The sequence below is a fragment of the Larus michahellis genome, chromosome 13, assembly GCF_964199755.1.
Source record: "Larus michahellis chromosome 13, bLarMic1.1, whole genome shotgun sequence".
Classification (NCBI taxonomy): domain Eukaryota; kingdom Metazoa; phylum Chordata; class Aves; order Charadriiformes; family Laridae; genus Larus; species Larus michahellis.
The window spans coordinates 11123687-11138003 of NC_133908.1; the positions used below are offsets into that span (position 1 = coordinate 11123687).

Here is a 14317-nt window from a genome sequence, read left to right on the forward strand (position 1 = left end):
CACGCTGGCTGCAGCCAGCACTGAGAGCCCCGGTGACGAGAGCTGTGGTTTATAGATGATGATTCATCGACTCGACTTAGAGCGACCACGTTATTCCAGCAGATTGCAAAATCATAAGAGGAATGTTGTGGTTAGTTTACGGCTTAACTATGCAAATCGTCAGGAAGCCTTCAGAGCCGGAGAATGTAAGGCGCAGCGCGCCCGGATGGCTGGGCGGTGAGCAGGGGCCGGGAGCCGGCAATGGGGCTGTCGGGGACCGGCCGCTCACGGGAGCCGGGGAGCGGGGAGGTGAGTGATTTGGGGGGAGAAGAGTGATTTGGGGAGAGATGAGGCTCGGGAGCTCACGGGGAGCATGCGAGGAGGGTACTTGGGAGGTGGGGGACACGCGGCTGGCCAGGAAGGGGTTTCTGGGTGGTTTCACCGTCTCTGTGCCAAGGCAGCAGGCGTCTCCGTTGGGGCTGGGGAGGGTGAAGGTGGGGAGCTGCTTCCCCCACCTCCTCCTGCCCTCTCCTCCTGCTTCCAGAAGCAGGCAGAGCCTCAGCGGAGGAAGTAAACAGAGTGGGAGGAGCTGCACCTCTTCCTCGCCGGGGCTTTCTCCCAGCCAGACCCGCTGCCGGGACGTGCAGCGAGTTGGTCGGTTCTAAGCAGGGCCAGTGTTTCAGGGTCCAGGACCTACCTGGAAGCCGGTGTCCCCCATAAGCGCGCTTGGAGCTGGAGCTTTGCGGTGGCTGAAATCCCTGCAACATCCCAGCCTGATGGAGCCGGGCGAGCTGTGTTGCTCCGGAGGGGAGCCGGGCGCCAGGGCCAACATGTGTGCCTGCCCGTGGGCCCCGGCGAGGGGGTGGCCAGCAGTACCCGCAGTGTTCCCGGGAGGGCTGGCAGCCCTCTGCTCCTTTCCAGCTGCTCTGGGGCCGGTGGGAAATTGGGGCAGAGGTGAGCAGATGTTTTTAATTACAGAGCGGCTCGCAGGGAAGGAGGCTGCCCGTCTCCGTGGACTCAGAGCAGGATCGGCCTCTCGCTCACGCGTGCGATTTTGTCCCGGGGCCTTTTTAAATAAACAGGATGTGTCGGCAGCAAAAACAAGCAGCAGCGATGCTGAGGAGGAAGGGCGGTCCGGCGGTTAGAGCGTCTGACCTGGGAGGGAGGGACAGCCCTGCCCTCTGCCACAGGCATCTTCCCTGGCCTCGGGCACATCCCGTCACTGTCTTGTGCAAGTCGGGGAGCAAGTACCTGCTTTGCCTCTGGGAGGTGGGGTGCCTCATCCCCGGGGGGGTGGAGGGGTGTAGGTGGAGAGAGGAGCCGAGCAGTTTTAGTGCTGGCCTTTGGCGTGTCCGCTAAGAGCTGACCCACCTGCTGGTCCACCTCTAACCGGGGCAGCGTGAATCAGAGGGAAACATCGGCTGGTAATTGGGGAAGCATTTCCTGGACTGTCACGCTTTGGGATGGCGTCCCGTCCCTTGAATCATCCAGAGCTGGTCTGCGTCCAGCACTAAGAATAGCCTCCCCGTGTGCCGCGGGGGCAGCTGTGCGCTGGGAGGGGGGGACCGGCTGGCTCGCGGGTTCCCGGCTGTGACTTCCCAGTGGTGTGCCGTGGCTCTGATGCTGACCGGTCTGAGGTTTGGGGTAGAGCACGTAGCATGGCCGAGGTGACTGCCACGGTTGGTCCCCAGGGGGAGGTCCCATCTCTTTTTCTCGCGTGCCACTTGTAGCTGAGCTCTCGCCCGGCTTCATTTGGGACCCTGAGGTGCCTGCTCCCACCCAGAGGTCTGGGTCCTTCAACCAGCCCCACGGCCTCCAGCCCAGCCCATGCCTCCTGGGTGGGATGTAAGGTGGCATTTGTGAGCGTGGCTGTCCCTGGAAGTGCTTCCCGAGATGCGTGTGGGGTGCCCCGCTGTGCAGCCAAGCCCCAGCACAGGAGATAAGCCATCACTGCGTGCGTGTCAGGGTTCAAAGCAGCAGCATTTGGCCAGGAGCCTTCTTCAGACGAAGACATGAACACAGCCACAGGTGGAGCAGGTGGCAGTTTTCCCTGCCGTGGCCTTGTGGTGACGATGCTGCCCGATTTATGCTCTGCAGCCCGGCGGGAGAGGGCTGGCAGGTGAGAGCCCTCCCGTCCCACTGTGCGCAGGGTGCTGCGCCCGCCCAGCCATCGCTCCTGGCATCGGGCGCCCTGCGGTGGCTGGAGCAGGGCAATCACTAGAGGGCATCCTTGGATCGAGATGCTGCTCTGCAGTGGGAGAAGCCCTAATTTGATGTCCCACCAGGCTGAGCTCAAAACCTCTGTGGGAGCAAACCCAGAGGAGAGGGATGTGCAGTGGCCCAGTGCAGGTGGGCCAGTGGGATTTGCTTGTCCTCGTCGTGACGGAGCTCCATGGATGCGTCCCCGGGCAAGTGCTTGCATTGCAGCCTGAGCCTCCATGGCCGCTCATGACTCTCCCTGCCTTTCCACCCCTGCTTTTGCAGGCTGGTGCGGGGAGCTCCCACCATCACCACCATCCCAGCCTGTTCCTCTGGGGAGGAGCTGTGACAGCTGCTCAGGGGTGACAGTGCCTTGGTTCGAGTGAGCACGGAGACAAGATAAGATGATGCTGAAGCTTCCCTTGGGAGCCCTCACCAGCCTGATGCTGGGGCTGGGACTCTTGCGGTTGTGGCTGGGTTTACGGCTGGAGGAGAGCTGGATTTGCACCCCAGGGAGCTGGGATCTCCAGGATGCAGGGTTTCCCTCATCCCTCTAAAGCAAACATTGACAACAGGGTGGTAGAAATACTGCGAAACTCATCTGGGCTCCCCTCCCTTGCCAAAGCACTTGGTAAAGGGAACATGGGTGGGTGGTGACGGCCGGGGCTGGGGCAGAGCCTGCCCAGAGCCCTGTGCTCCCATCCCAGCCCTCGGAGGTCACAGCCTTCGCCTCATGGGTATTTGTCTGGGCTGAACCCATGCCCGGGGTTCACCAAGCCGTGACTCATGGGGAATCAGAGTTCAAGGCAGTGCCGGGGAAACGCGTGTGACAGATGCCCCTTGCTCCTCTACCACCAGTGCAGGCCTGCCCGCCTCCCGCTCCGGCGGACTCGCCGGCTGCCCCCGGCTTCTCCCTGGGTTTGGGGACTGGCGGGGCAGGGCTGGCGCTGTTGTTTGACCAGTTGCTGCAGGAGATAGCCCGGTCCCCATGCGTTAGAGATTTGTGGACACCAGAAAAATCTTCAGCAACCAGATGCTCATCTCAGCCATTCCCCAGCTCTTCCTCCTCTGGATCCCCCCCCCGACTTCAGATCCCACGGAGCCGTTCCCGGGGGTTGACGGGGGCGTGAGCTGATGTGGTGCGGGTGTCCTGGGCACGTGTGCCAGCGGGGAGGTGCCGCGGGGGCCAGCGAGCCTGCCACGTGGGCGCTGCCGAGCGGGGTCCTGGTGGCACAGCCACCTCCCCCCGGCATGAGGAGGAATTGAAAGTTCACAGGGTTTCGGTGGTAGCAGCGCCTGTGTTTTAAGGACTTGTGTTAAACCAGAACCTGAAAGAATCAGAAGCTTTTTTTGCTGCCCGTTTTGACGGCTCTGCACTTGTTTTAGCGCCAGCCCGTGGGGGCAGAGGGTTTAGCTTGCCCCCAGCGCTGCTGCTGCTGCGGGGTCGCCCGTGTTCAGGGCAGCCTCCCAGATCCTGTGGATCGGGGGCGAGACGGTCCCCCCGGCTCGAGGGACATGGGCACACCTCCTCTGCATTTGCTGAACAGCTGCGTGCGGGCCAGACCAGGCCGCTTGGGGTCATACTTGCTGTTGATGAACCCACTTTAAGGCAATTTTCCCTGCTGTTACATCACCGAACCCTTTCCCAAGGGGTGGTGGAAGCCCTGCAGCTTGGGCAGGGGCCGGGTGAGCCTGGGTGGGTTTCCTGGAGCGAGCAGCCTTGCATTAGCCAGAAGCAGGATGGTTTAATAAATCATTTCCGTCCCTAATTTCTACATCTCTATGAAACGCCTTTCGTTTGCCGGTTGCTAGAGGGAAGGGAGGTCAGGGGAACCAGGCCCCCCAGCATCCTCCTTCCTGCAGCTGTTGAAACAAAATCCAGAACTATTATAATCGCCATGTCCCTCCCTCGGGTACTGCAGCGCCTTCGGTTGCAGCGGTGTTGGGGCAGTTGGGTGCACCGCCTCTGCTGAGGGTGCCAGGCGGTACGGAGCAGGCAGGGAGCCGGGCATCTTCCCTTTTCAGTGACATGGAGCCATAAACTTTCCCCGGGGGGTATGTCAGATGCTTGAGAGAAAGATCACAGCGTTGGTATTGCTGAGCCTCAGGGCATCTCTGGTGCCCCCGTCTCCTTCGTGCTCCAGCAAAATGCATCCCACCAGCTGCAAATCGCGACCGACGTTGCTAAGCCATCATCTGCAGGGAACAGGGGGGTTGTTCTCACCTCCCTGCCTTCCCTCATGTCGGGTCCCTGCTCGCTGTCTGCAGTGTGGCCTGACCCGAGGGGAGCCGCCGGGGCTATCCCGCTGCCTGGAATGGGAAGCAGGAGCGCGGCTGCTGTGCCTGATCCCGAACTACCTCCGATCTCCCCGGAAAGCTTTCGGCTCCCGTGGCCTCCATAAGCACCCTGCCTGTACCCGCTGCCTGCAGCGCTTCTTCCTCTTGGCCGCTCGCCCCCCAGCATTGTTTCACGGCGTTTGTTTAGGTTGGCCCAGGTGCTGCGATGTATCCGCCTCCGCACTGAGCGTTTGTTTTGTTTTATGTCCCTTGTTTTGCAGCAGCAGCAGCAAATGCCCCGGAGCAGCCAAGACGAGAAAGATGAAAAAGAGAAAGAAAAGGAGAAGGAGGGAGAGAAGGAGGAAGACAAGCAGGAAACAGAAAACGACAAAGAAGAACTGACAAAGTAAGGAACGGCTCTCCCTGCCCTGCTCTCCTCCGTCTCCAGCAAGGGCTGGGCATCGGGCCGGGGCTGCGGCGGTGGGATGCCGTGGTGGGATGCAGCGCTGGGATGCTGTGGTGGGATGCATTGTGGTCCAGGGCTGCCTGACCCCGTGCAGGACTATGTGCACCCACCTCACCTCCTCCGCAGGGAGGCAAGGGCAGAGCCTGCTTTCCTCTTCATTCCTCTTCCCCACTGCTCCCAAACTGGGAAAGCGACTCTGAAACCTTTTTTTGGGGGGTTGTTCTGTTAACAAAACGGACCCGCAAAGCCCCTCCGATTGTCCAAAGCTTTTGCTTTGTTGCGAGAGCCTCTGGGAGTCGGAGGAGCAATCCGGGCACAGCCGAGCGTGGCACTTCACCTTTAGCTTTATTGATGGCAGCGTGAGCGCTCCCAGACGAAGGGCTTCAGCCAGCCCTGCCTCCCTCGCGCCAAACGGGGAGCATCAGAGCCGTGGCGGGGAAAGGTTGGCACGCAGACCGCTAGCTATCTGTAATGGGCTTAATACTTGGTTTAAAAGAACATCTGGCTTCATTATATCTAGGCTGCTAAGACATTTACCAGCAGGTCCCTTTCAGGAAGATAAATGAGGAGGAGGCAGGGATGAATTTGAATGGTCTGGTATTAAACCTGTCTCCGTCAGGTCTCTGCGTGCACTTGGTGGTGGAGTTGCAGCCAGCTGCAGAAAGCAAACCCCACCGCAAATCACCCCACCGCCAATCCAGCCCGCTCCCAGCCAGGAAAAGAGCCTGCGTGTGCAAAAAAAAAATGCAGACCGCCCCCCCAAAAGACCAACAAAAAAAAAAAATAAATAAAACCATCCCCAAACACGTGCAGAGAAGTAATTGCTTGACCTAAAAATCAGACCAACCCAACAATGGTTTTTTTTTTTTTTCTTCCCTCCCTGTTTTTACAGGGACAAGAACGACGACACGTCCGGGGAAGACAACGATGAGAAAGAAACCGTCACTTCCAAAGGTCGCAAAACCGCCAACAGTCAGGGCAGGCGCAAGGGCCGCATCACCCGCTCCATGGCCAACGAAGCCAACAACGAGGAGGCGGCCGCCCCGCAGCAGAGCGCGGAGCTGGGTGGGTACCGGGGGGCGCGGGGACGGGGGGAACTTGGCAGGGCTTTTGGGGTGTCCGCTCTGCTGGGATGGGACAGCACCCTCTTCTGCTCCCTGCTCACAGAGGAGGGCTTTCCTGCGTGAAATCCTCCTTTTCGGGAGGGCAGCGGTGAGGTTTCTCCATCCCACAAATTACTTAGCGCGGTTCGCCTGGATGAACCAGAGGCATTTGCAAGCCTGGGTTGTCCTGGCTGAGCGTTAGTGGGTTTTAGGGCCTCAGAGGGAAAGTATTGCAAAAGACAAAAAGGGAAGCTGTCATTTTTAGCAGCGTGTTGGCTGGGTTCATGCAGGGCTCGTGCACCTCCTGCACCCAGAGGTGTTTTTCCCTCCGCGGCAGCTCGGGCTCCACGTACCCCCAAGCTCTGCGCCGGAGCCCACTCTGCCCTCCTGGGCTTGCCTGGGTCTCTGCCAGTTCTCCTGCACTCTCTCTTTTCAAATTTACCTGGAGTCCGAGCAGCTGCAGCCTGCGGGGTCTGTGTCCTCCCTGGCCTTGGGGATCGGGATGGTCCTTTCCTCATCTCTGCAGCTGAAGGACGTGGTGAGGAGGCAGTGGGTTACAGCCGCTCAGGAGCCTCCACCCTAGCTTGCAGTCGTGCCGTGCACCCCAGGTTGCGCTTATTTTGCCCAAAAAGCAGCGTTTCCCATGCTGGTCCCCAGTGTCCCTGCTCATCTCCCCCATCAGTAGCCGGCCAGGCACAGTGGTCAGTATTTTCCGAGGCTGCAGGGTGGCTGAGCACAGTGGGAAGAGGCCGGGAGCCCCTTCAGAGCGAGGTGGATGAGGTGAAGCGTGCTGCCCGTGACCTGGCACCCAGGGACCGCGGCTGCAAGTGGTGGTTGTCCAGAGCCATGGGATGCCACCGTGTCCCTCTCGGCCTAGACAGGAATTCACGGCAGCATCCGCAGCCCCATATCAGGTGCATCTGCCTCTCGCGTCTGCAGTATCAGTAGTGGTCACCCCAGGAAACTGCTCATGCATTGACTTAAAGAAGCCAACGCATCAAGGAGTTTGCCTGATTTTCTTCTGTTTTATACTCTTATCAAGGATAAAATTATTACTGCGCTACCTAAGGCAAGTAAAAATAAAAGCAGGGTGACTCCGCTCGGTTTCCTTGCTCTGCAGTTTCTTGCTTGTTCTGTTCCATGTGCTATAAATCACTCGGAGGTGTTTCGCCTCCCTGTTCCTCTGCTGACAACTGGCTGAAGCCTTGATTGCGAGCGCTCTGTTTTCATATAGATGATATAAATAGCTCCCAGCGCAACGGAGCCCTGCTCTCCCCCTCGAACTTGTTAAGCAATGCTGCAAAGAAGCAGCAGGTAATGCCAATAGCTTAGATGGGATTATTTTAATTTTTTTTTACCCCAGTACCTCAGAGTCTTTGATAAACTTCACTGCAAACATGGGGAAAAGACTTTAGACCGTGTTAAATTGGGAAGAGGGAATGGATCAATTCCAGTGACATATCTGAGCAATTGGTTTCACTTTATGTCTCTCCAGTAGTGCTTTAATTTAGGTTGGCTAAGAAAGTTATTGCATTTTAAATACCAATTGAACATTAAAAAACAACACAAAACCGTATTGTGGTTTAACTGCAGTGTGCCGGAGCTCCCCGTGGGCATCTGTTTCATAACTGCGCAACCTCAGTAAATACCATTAATCAAACCAAACGGGCCGTTTCTTTGACGTTTCTTTACCATACAATAACAGTCACCCTCAAGCTGAGCGACGGGCCTTGCGCAGCGCGTTGGGGACACTCGTGTTTACATAAATGAGCGTGGTGGCCCCGGCTCTGCCCGCAGCCAGGGGAAGCGGCGAGGTATTGATTTCCCTCCCTCTTGGCTGTCGTCCTCGGGGAGGCATGGCGTTTCTGGGGGAGGCGGTGACCTGCACTGACTTCCAGGAGGTGACACCTGCAGCCGTGCTCAGCCGGCTGTGGAGGGGATTCCTCTGCCCAATGCTGTGGGCATCGGAGCCTGCCTTGTCCTTCGGCGGGGTCTCGGCTTCTTGTAGAGCTTCTTGGAAGATGCTTCCTTCTCTTCTCGCCGGTATCCTTTCTCTCGAACCTATCAGCCTGTTTTCCATTTCAAAAGGACACTGTCAAAACATCTCTCATCACTGTTGAAATAATGCTTTGCCTGTTGTTTAGAGTAATAACCCCTTGGCAGCCTGAGCCGGAAATCTGTTTCCTTACCAAGTTGTTTTTTGCCTCTGACTCACACCCTGGTTTGTTATTGTAGGGTTTGCTCTAGTGCTAGGCTGCCAGCGGCGCTGCTGCATAGTGAAGGCTTTATGCGGGACCTTGGTGTCCCCAGCAGCGTGCCTGGGGTAAGGGAGACGGGGAGCATCAGGTGCTGACACCCCTCTCCGCCTCTCCCAGCCGGAGCAGCACGTCCCCCTGCAATGGGAGCTGCTCCGGGTGAGCCCCCAGCATTGCTGGAAGTGGCTCTGAGGTGTCTGAGGGCCTGGCGATGGCACCAACGGAGCCTGCGGTCAAGCACGGCCAACACCCTGGATGGATGCGGTCAGCCAAAGTCACCACCGAGGTGACGCTGTTTCTCCGTCTCCACTGAGGGTGACGGTCCCACCCTGTGTCTGCCACCTCCAAAGCACGCAGCCCAAGTCGGCTCCATCTTAGGTACCTGTTGTTGGCCGGCCAGAGTGTGTGGCACCAAATCAGCAGGAAATCTGCTGCCACCCTCAAGCCATCTGGCTTCGCTTGCAGTCCCAAAGTAGAGGTTTTGCATCACCGAGATGCATCCCAAGGGGATGCTGGGCATGGGTTCCCGTGGCACGGAAAAGCCCTGAGAGCCTGCGCTGCCCCAGCGTTCCCTGCAGAAGCACTTTCGCGCTGCACGGCGTTTGTCGTGCCTCCGGGGAACAGGGCGCAGGATGGGGTTTGGGGTTCGAGCATCTCCTCCAAGCTCGCCAAGCTTGCTGGGTCCCACTCACAGCTGACTGCTCTCCTTTCCTTCCTCCTTCCCAGCTTCTCTGGAGATGAATGAAAGCTCTCGCTGGACCGAAGAGGAGATGGAGACAGCTAAAAAAGGTGAGTTGCTTGTTTCTCTCTTGGCTCTGCTGGAGTTAACCCGGCAACCGGGGCTGGGTGGTGGCTGATGGCTGGAGGCTGATGGCTGGAGTCGGCGCAGGGTGGTGGGCCTTGAGCCGTGGGGCCGGATTCTGCCCGTCCCGCTGCTGGTTTGTTCCCAGCGAGCCTCAGCAGGGGTTTGGGGAGGCAGGCGGTCACACAGGGGGTATGTTCAGCCTCTCCGGCCCCAGGAGCTGCACCGACACCAGGGATGTCTGGGCTGTGGCCGGAGCTCGCGTGTGTCTGGAGACGGCTGTAGGAAATGGGGAAGGCACTCCGCCTGTTGCTTTTTGCAGTTTCTGGTGCCTGTAGCATGAGGTGGAGCTTTGTGCTGCTCTCCAGAGGTTCGTGCTATCGGTGCAATCTGTTCCAGATGCGCCGAGAGCGTCTCCCTGCGTTCACGGCCCTGGGATTTAGGGAGAGGATGGTGAACCCCGACGCTCCGCAGCCACGCATGGGGGACCTCGCGAGAGCTGGAGCTGTGGGCAGCGGGGGGTGACTTTACATCCTGGCGCTGATTCAGAGCCTTTGCTGAGACCGTTTTTAAAAAAGTGCTGAGTGTAGCACAGCCTTTCTTGCCACTTCCCCTCCTCGTGCCGCTCCTGCGCCAGCTCTTTCGCTGCTTTAATTTTTTTTTGCCAAAGTCACGTCCTGTTGATGGGCTGTCGAGCTCACGTCCCCAGCCCGTGCGTCCCGCTTGCATCGCTGCCGACTCTCCTGGCCCGTTGAGGGTTGTAAATGGGAAATTAAAATGGAAATGAGTGCCGTTTGGGGATGGCAGACGCAAACAGGCGTGTTAGCGGGTTCGGCTCTGCTTGGAAAATGCACCTGCTGCCGGGATGGTGATTACACGTTCTGGAGCGCCGGCTGCCCAGGTGCTGATGGGAGCTGTGGACTTGGATTACTTTGCCTGTGAATATCCCAAAGTGTTTGGCTCACTCGCCTTTAAGCTGTTCCAACCCTCTCTACAGCCCAGTGCCAATCTTGTGCATTGCCGAGCGGGGCTCTCTATAGACGCAAAACTTAATAGATAGGCTTTAATCAAGGAAGCTGGCCCGGGGCCAGGTAGTGGGGCGAGCAGGTGCTGAGCAGGGGAGGGTTGTTGGAGGGATCTTTTCCGAGCACTGCTTTGTTTTGGAGATCGCATCTGGTTGTTAAAAAAAGTGCCTCTTGCTGTTTTCTGCTGGATGCTGGAGGTGCGCTTAAGGAGTCTTAAAACCGGCTGCCAAAGCCTGCGTGGAGGAAGGATGAAGCGTGGGAGCACGTAGCGTTATTCCAGCCCAGGGGCCAGGACGAGGCAGGGAGATTTGCTGGTGTAAAGCCCGATTGCTGATGTTTTCCCCTCCGTTACAACCTGGGAAACTGAGATTGCAACACCAGACTTCTACAGAGAAGCCAAATTCCCCTTTGCCAGGAAGCAGCCGCTTTAATGCTTCGAAGTGGCTCTGCTTGGCATTTCCAGGGACCGGCGCGGTGGGGGTTTCCGACTCGCAGCGGCTGTGAAACTCCGGAGGTAACCTCAGAGGCTGGAGGCGGCGGCAGAGCCCGCTGTGGGCATGGCTGGGCAGGGGCGGCGGAGGCTGCGGGCACCCAGCTCGGGGTGGGCTCGGAGGCACGGGCACCGTCCTCCTCACCGTAAGGACTCAGCCGCCCCAGCCACACTCTTCCCGGGACTGGTACCCGTCTGAGCCCACAGCTGGCTGGTTCGGGGAGTTAAACAAGCAAGATGAGTGTCCTACAGAAGGTCAGCCCTAACACCCCGGGTGCTTGGGCAGGGGTGGGGATGGTGACCTCTGCTCCCAGCACCATCAGCCAGGCCTTGCCGTCCATCCCCAGCTTTGTTGTGCGTGGCGTGAAACCCCCTGTCACTTCTCTTCAGGGAGGTCAGGGAAAACAGCCCTGGGACAGCGAGACGCCAAAGTCGTCGGCTCTGCTCCTGAGTTGCAGAGCTGCACGGAGACTTTCCAAGCGGGAGAAGGCAGGACTGTGTCTGCCAGGAGAGACAATAAAGGGGAGTACCGTGTTATTAAAATTAACTAGGGGAACGAAAACCTAGCGAGAGGAAAGTTCTTGCTTAATGACACTTTTATTACGCAATAAACTTTGATTCACTAGTCTGTCAAAATGCGCAGAGATTGGGATAATTATGGGGTAGCATGTTTCTCTGATACTGCCTCCTTGCACCACGGCTGCGATCCTGAAAGCAGGAGGTTTTGATTAACCGGGAGTTGCTCGAGGATTTCCCCCCTTTCCCTTCCCGAGGCGAGGAGCGGGCAGCACCCGCTGCTCTGCCAGGCTTTGCCGCCGGGCTGGGCGCGGAGGATTTCGGCAGCGGGACGGGGCTGCTCCTTAAAAGGCAATGTTTAGGCAGCTCCTGCCTTTGGGGGACCCGCTGGCGGGAGCCCACGCAGGCAGGAGTTAAAGGTAGGCTGGCGGGGAGTTCGCTAGCAGCGGGCGCCGACCTGGAGCAGCCGGGTGGGTTTGTTGCCTGCCCCCACCAGCCCCTGCGCTGCGTTTCGCCGCCGGCGCCCGGCGTTGCAGAGCAGCCGCGATAGCGCTGGAGCTGAACTTGATGAACCGTGAGGTTTCGGCCTGACCTTCGTTACTCTTTAAAGTCTGGTATCTGTTCTCGCCCCGGCACTGGGTTTTTCCCCTGGCGTTTAACAAGTGGTTTTGTTCTTCGGAAAGAGACGGTGTGGAAATGGCAGTTTCTTGCTCACCTGAGGTCCTCCCGTGCCTTGCCAAGGCTCTGTGCTCCTCGCCCTCGCGGCAGAGCCAAGCCTGGGCTCTTTATGCCTTCGCCCAGGCCAAGGAACCGGAGGGGCCACGGGATGGAGTCGGCCTGATGAGGCAGAGGAGGGTTGGTCGCAAATGTGAAAAGCTGATGTCAGAGAGTTAAATAAGCTGTGAAGACTCCCGAATAGTTCATTTTGGGTAGATGTAAAATATTTCCCTGGATACAGAAGGTATCAGTTCTGCCAACAACCAATTCGGAAAGTAAGATGAGTTTTGGACTGACCGGAACCATTTTTTTCCCAGTCCCATCCTGTCCACAAAACTGAAAAGTGGGATTTTTAAAAAAAATACTGATTTCTTCAAATTCGCACACAAAACCCACTGACACAAAAGCCCACGCAGAAGCCAGCCATCTCCCATCGCCTTTTGGACGTGGCTGCCTTTCGGCGTGCTGTCTGGAGCCCGAGCGAGTGGGTAAACACGCGCGAGCGTGCGCTCCTCCAACCCTAATTTGGGTTTGCGCTGTTATTTCTAACGAGCTGCTGGCTGAAGGGTGGGGAGAGGTAGGTCCATGTGAGTCTTCGAATTTTCCTCCATCGCTTCTTCCTGGCAGGGCAGCCGTTGCTCTTAGAAGGAGTTGGCTGCAGCGCAGGCGATGCTGGGAAGCCGGCAGCTCCATACCTTCCTCCCTTTGTGTCCCCTGTGCTCATGCTGGAGCCATCCTCTCTCCGGTTGGAGATATTTATTGCTGTAAAAGCATGCTGATGGCAGTAAATGTGAGCTGGAGAAGCTGGTTTGCAGCCTGTGCCAGTCGCTGCATGTTGTCCCTCTTGCTGGTCCTGGGGTGGGACGTGCCTTGGGGTCCCCCACCCGCGTGCGCTCTGCTCAGGCTGGGTGCAAGGGGAGCTCAGAGGGAGGACAGCCCGTCCCTGGCGCCCACCGCTGCGGGCAGAGCACCGCCGTCCACCTGCTCCGAGCGAGCCGCGTGTTTGCCATGAAGTTCAGAATGAAGCGACATGGTGGAAATTATCAGGATGGGGCGGATTGGGTGCCACGAGGGCAAAACTGCATCCAAGGCGGGAATCGGTCACACTTGCGCTGGAAGGGGCTGGGGTCGGCTGTGATCGGCTGCGATCCCATCCCTGACACCCCAGGCTGGGGCTTTCCGGCTCTTCAGCCAAGGTGTCACCCCGGGGATAGAGCCCGTGGTGCTGCTGCCCGCCGTGCCCCCCGGAGCTGTGCTCGCTGCCTCCCTTGGCTGAATGTTTCTCGAGTGTGTAGGAGCAAACTGCGAGGATTTGCTTAGTGAGTGTCGGTGAATGGAACACAAAAGGCCTGTCAGGGGGAACTGCTGGGTAATTACTATAATTTACAGCCTACATTTTAATTTTGAGCGTTATTTTTTCAACAATAAGAGAGCAGGAATAATATCCTAACCAGGTGAAGGGAGAGAGCTGGGCTCACCAGGAGCAGCTGCTCCCTGTGCGCTCGCTGCCCTGCGCTGGAGACTCGAGTGTCCCAGTCAGACGGGGGGAAATGGCACCTCTTGGGGAGCAGATGTCCCAGGGGCAGGCTTCCTGTCCCCTCCCAGGGTCAAAGGATGGGGACACAGCGCAAAAAGAGGGTTGTGACAGGAGGGGGACAGCCGGGCAGGTCCATGGTCAGGGCACAGGGCTCGATGCTTTTGCAGCAGGTTGATGCAGTGGTCCAGCGACCGGCTTCTCTGAAGGGGAGACCTGGGCCCTGAGGGTCCCCAGCCAGGGCCAGCGGAGCAGGGACGTGGCACTAGAGCTGAGCTAGCTCGCGGTCCCGACTCCATACCCACACCTCGTTTGGTGGCACTGCCTCCCTCTGGAGAGATGGCATGATGGGTGTGACGGCTGCTGAGGAGTTTTGCTGCGAGCTCCTTCGTAGCCGTGGGGCACATCAGAGACGCGCTGGCATCTGGCCACCAAAGGAGAGGTCCATTGGGAGTGTGGCAGCCTGGTTCTGGTGTCACCTTCCCAAGGAAGGGAGAGCATCACCCACCGCCACGGTGAGAGCACACTGAGCCGGCCGCCTGCGTGACAGTCCCTCCGGCAATGCCACCGGTGCGTGCAGGGACTTGGGCTTGTCCCCTGCGCACCGTCCTCACCACTTTCCTTGGTGCGCTGTCAGGAGCCCGGCGCTCACCCAGATCTGCCACCCACTGGCTCCGCGGCCCTGGAGAAGTTACTCACCTTCCTTGTGCCTCAGTTCTCCCACGCGCTGCAAACCGACCCGAGATCGGCAGGGGAAGGTGACACTGCGATGCTCTAATTCATCTCAGAGCGATGCCGACCACGCTTTCGGGATGCCTCGGATGGTGTCACTGACTCTGTAGTACTGGTCTTTCTCCGGGATGGGGTTACAGACCATTTTGGCTATGCCATAGCCGAACTGCCTCCATCCCCGCTACCAAGAGAATGTCTGGGTGCGAGAGGGGCTGGAGGTTC

The 14317-nt window shown here is 58.5% G+C and overlaps 1 protein-coding gene across 25 annotated transcripts in view; it reads left to right on the forward strand.

Moving 5' to 3' along the window:
- NCOR2 (nuclear receptor corepressor 2) overlaps positions 1-14317 on the forward strand; it is a 253248-nt gene that overhangs the window by 184434 nt on the left and 54497 nt on the right. For 20 of the 25 annotated variants that reach the window (XM_074606451.1, XM_074606465.1, XM_074606464.1 and 17 more), the window contains exons 15-17: positions 4737-4861; positions 5814-5986; positions 9006-9068. In XM_074606451.1, coding sequence (XP_074462552.1) covers positions 4737-4861; positions 5814-5986; positions 9006-9068 — 361 coding nt within the window. The remainder of the gene's footprint in view (positions 1-4736; positions 4862-5813; positions 5987-9005; positions 9069-14317) is intronic. The other 5 variants (XM_074606455.1, XM_074606468.1, XM_074606456.1 and 2 more) reach the window with 1 other exon arrangement.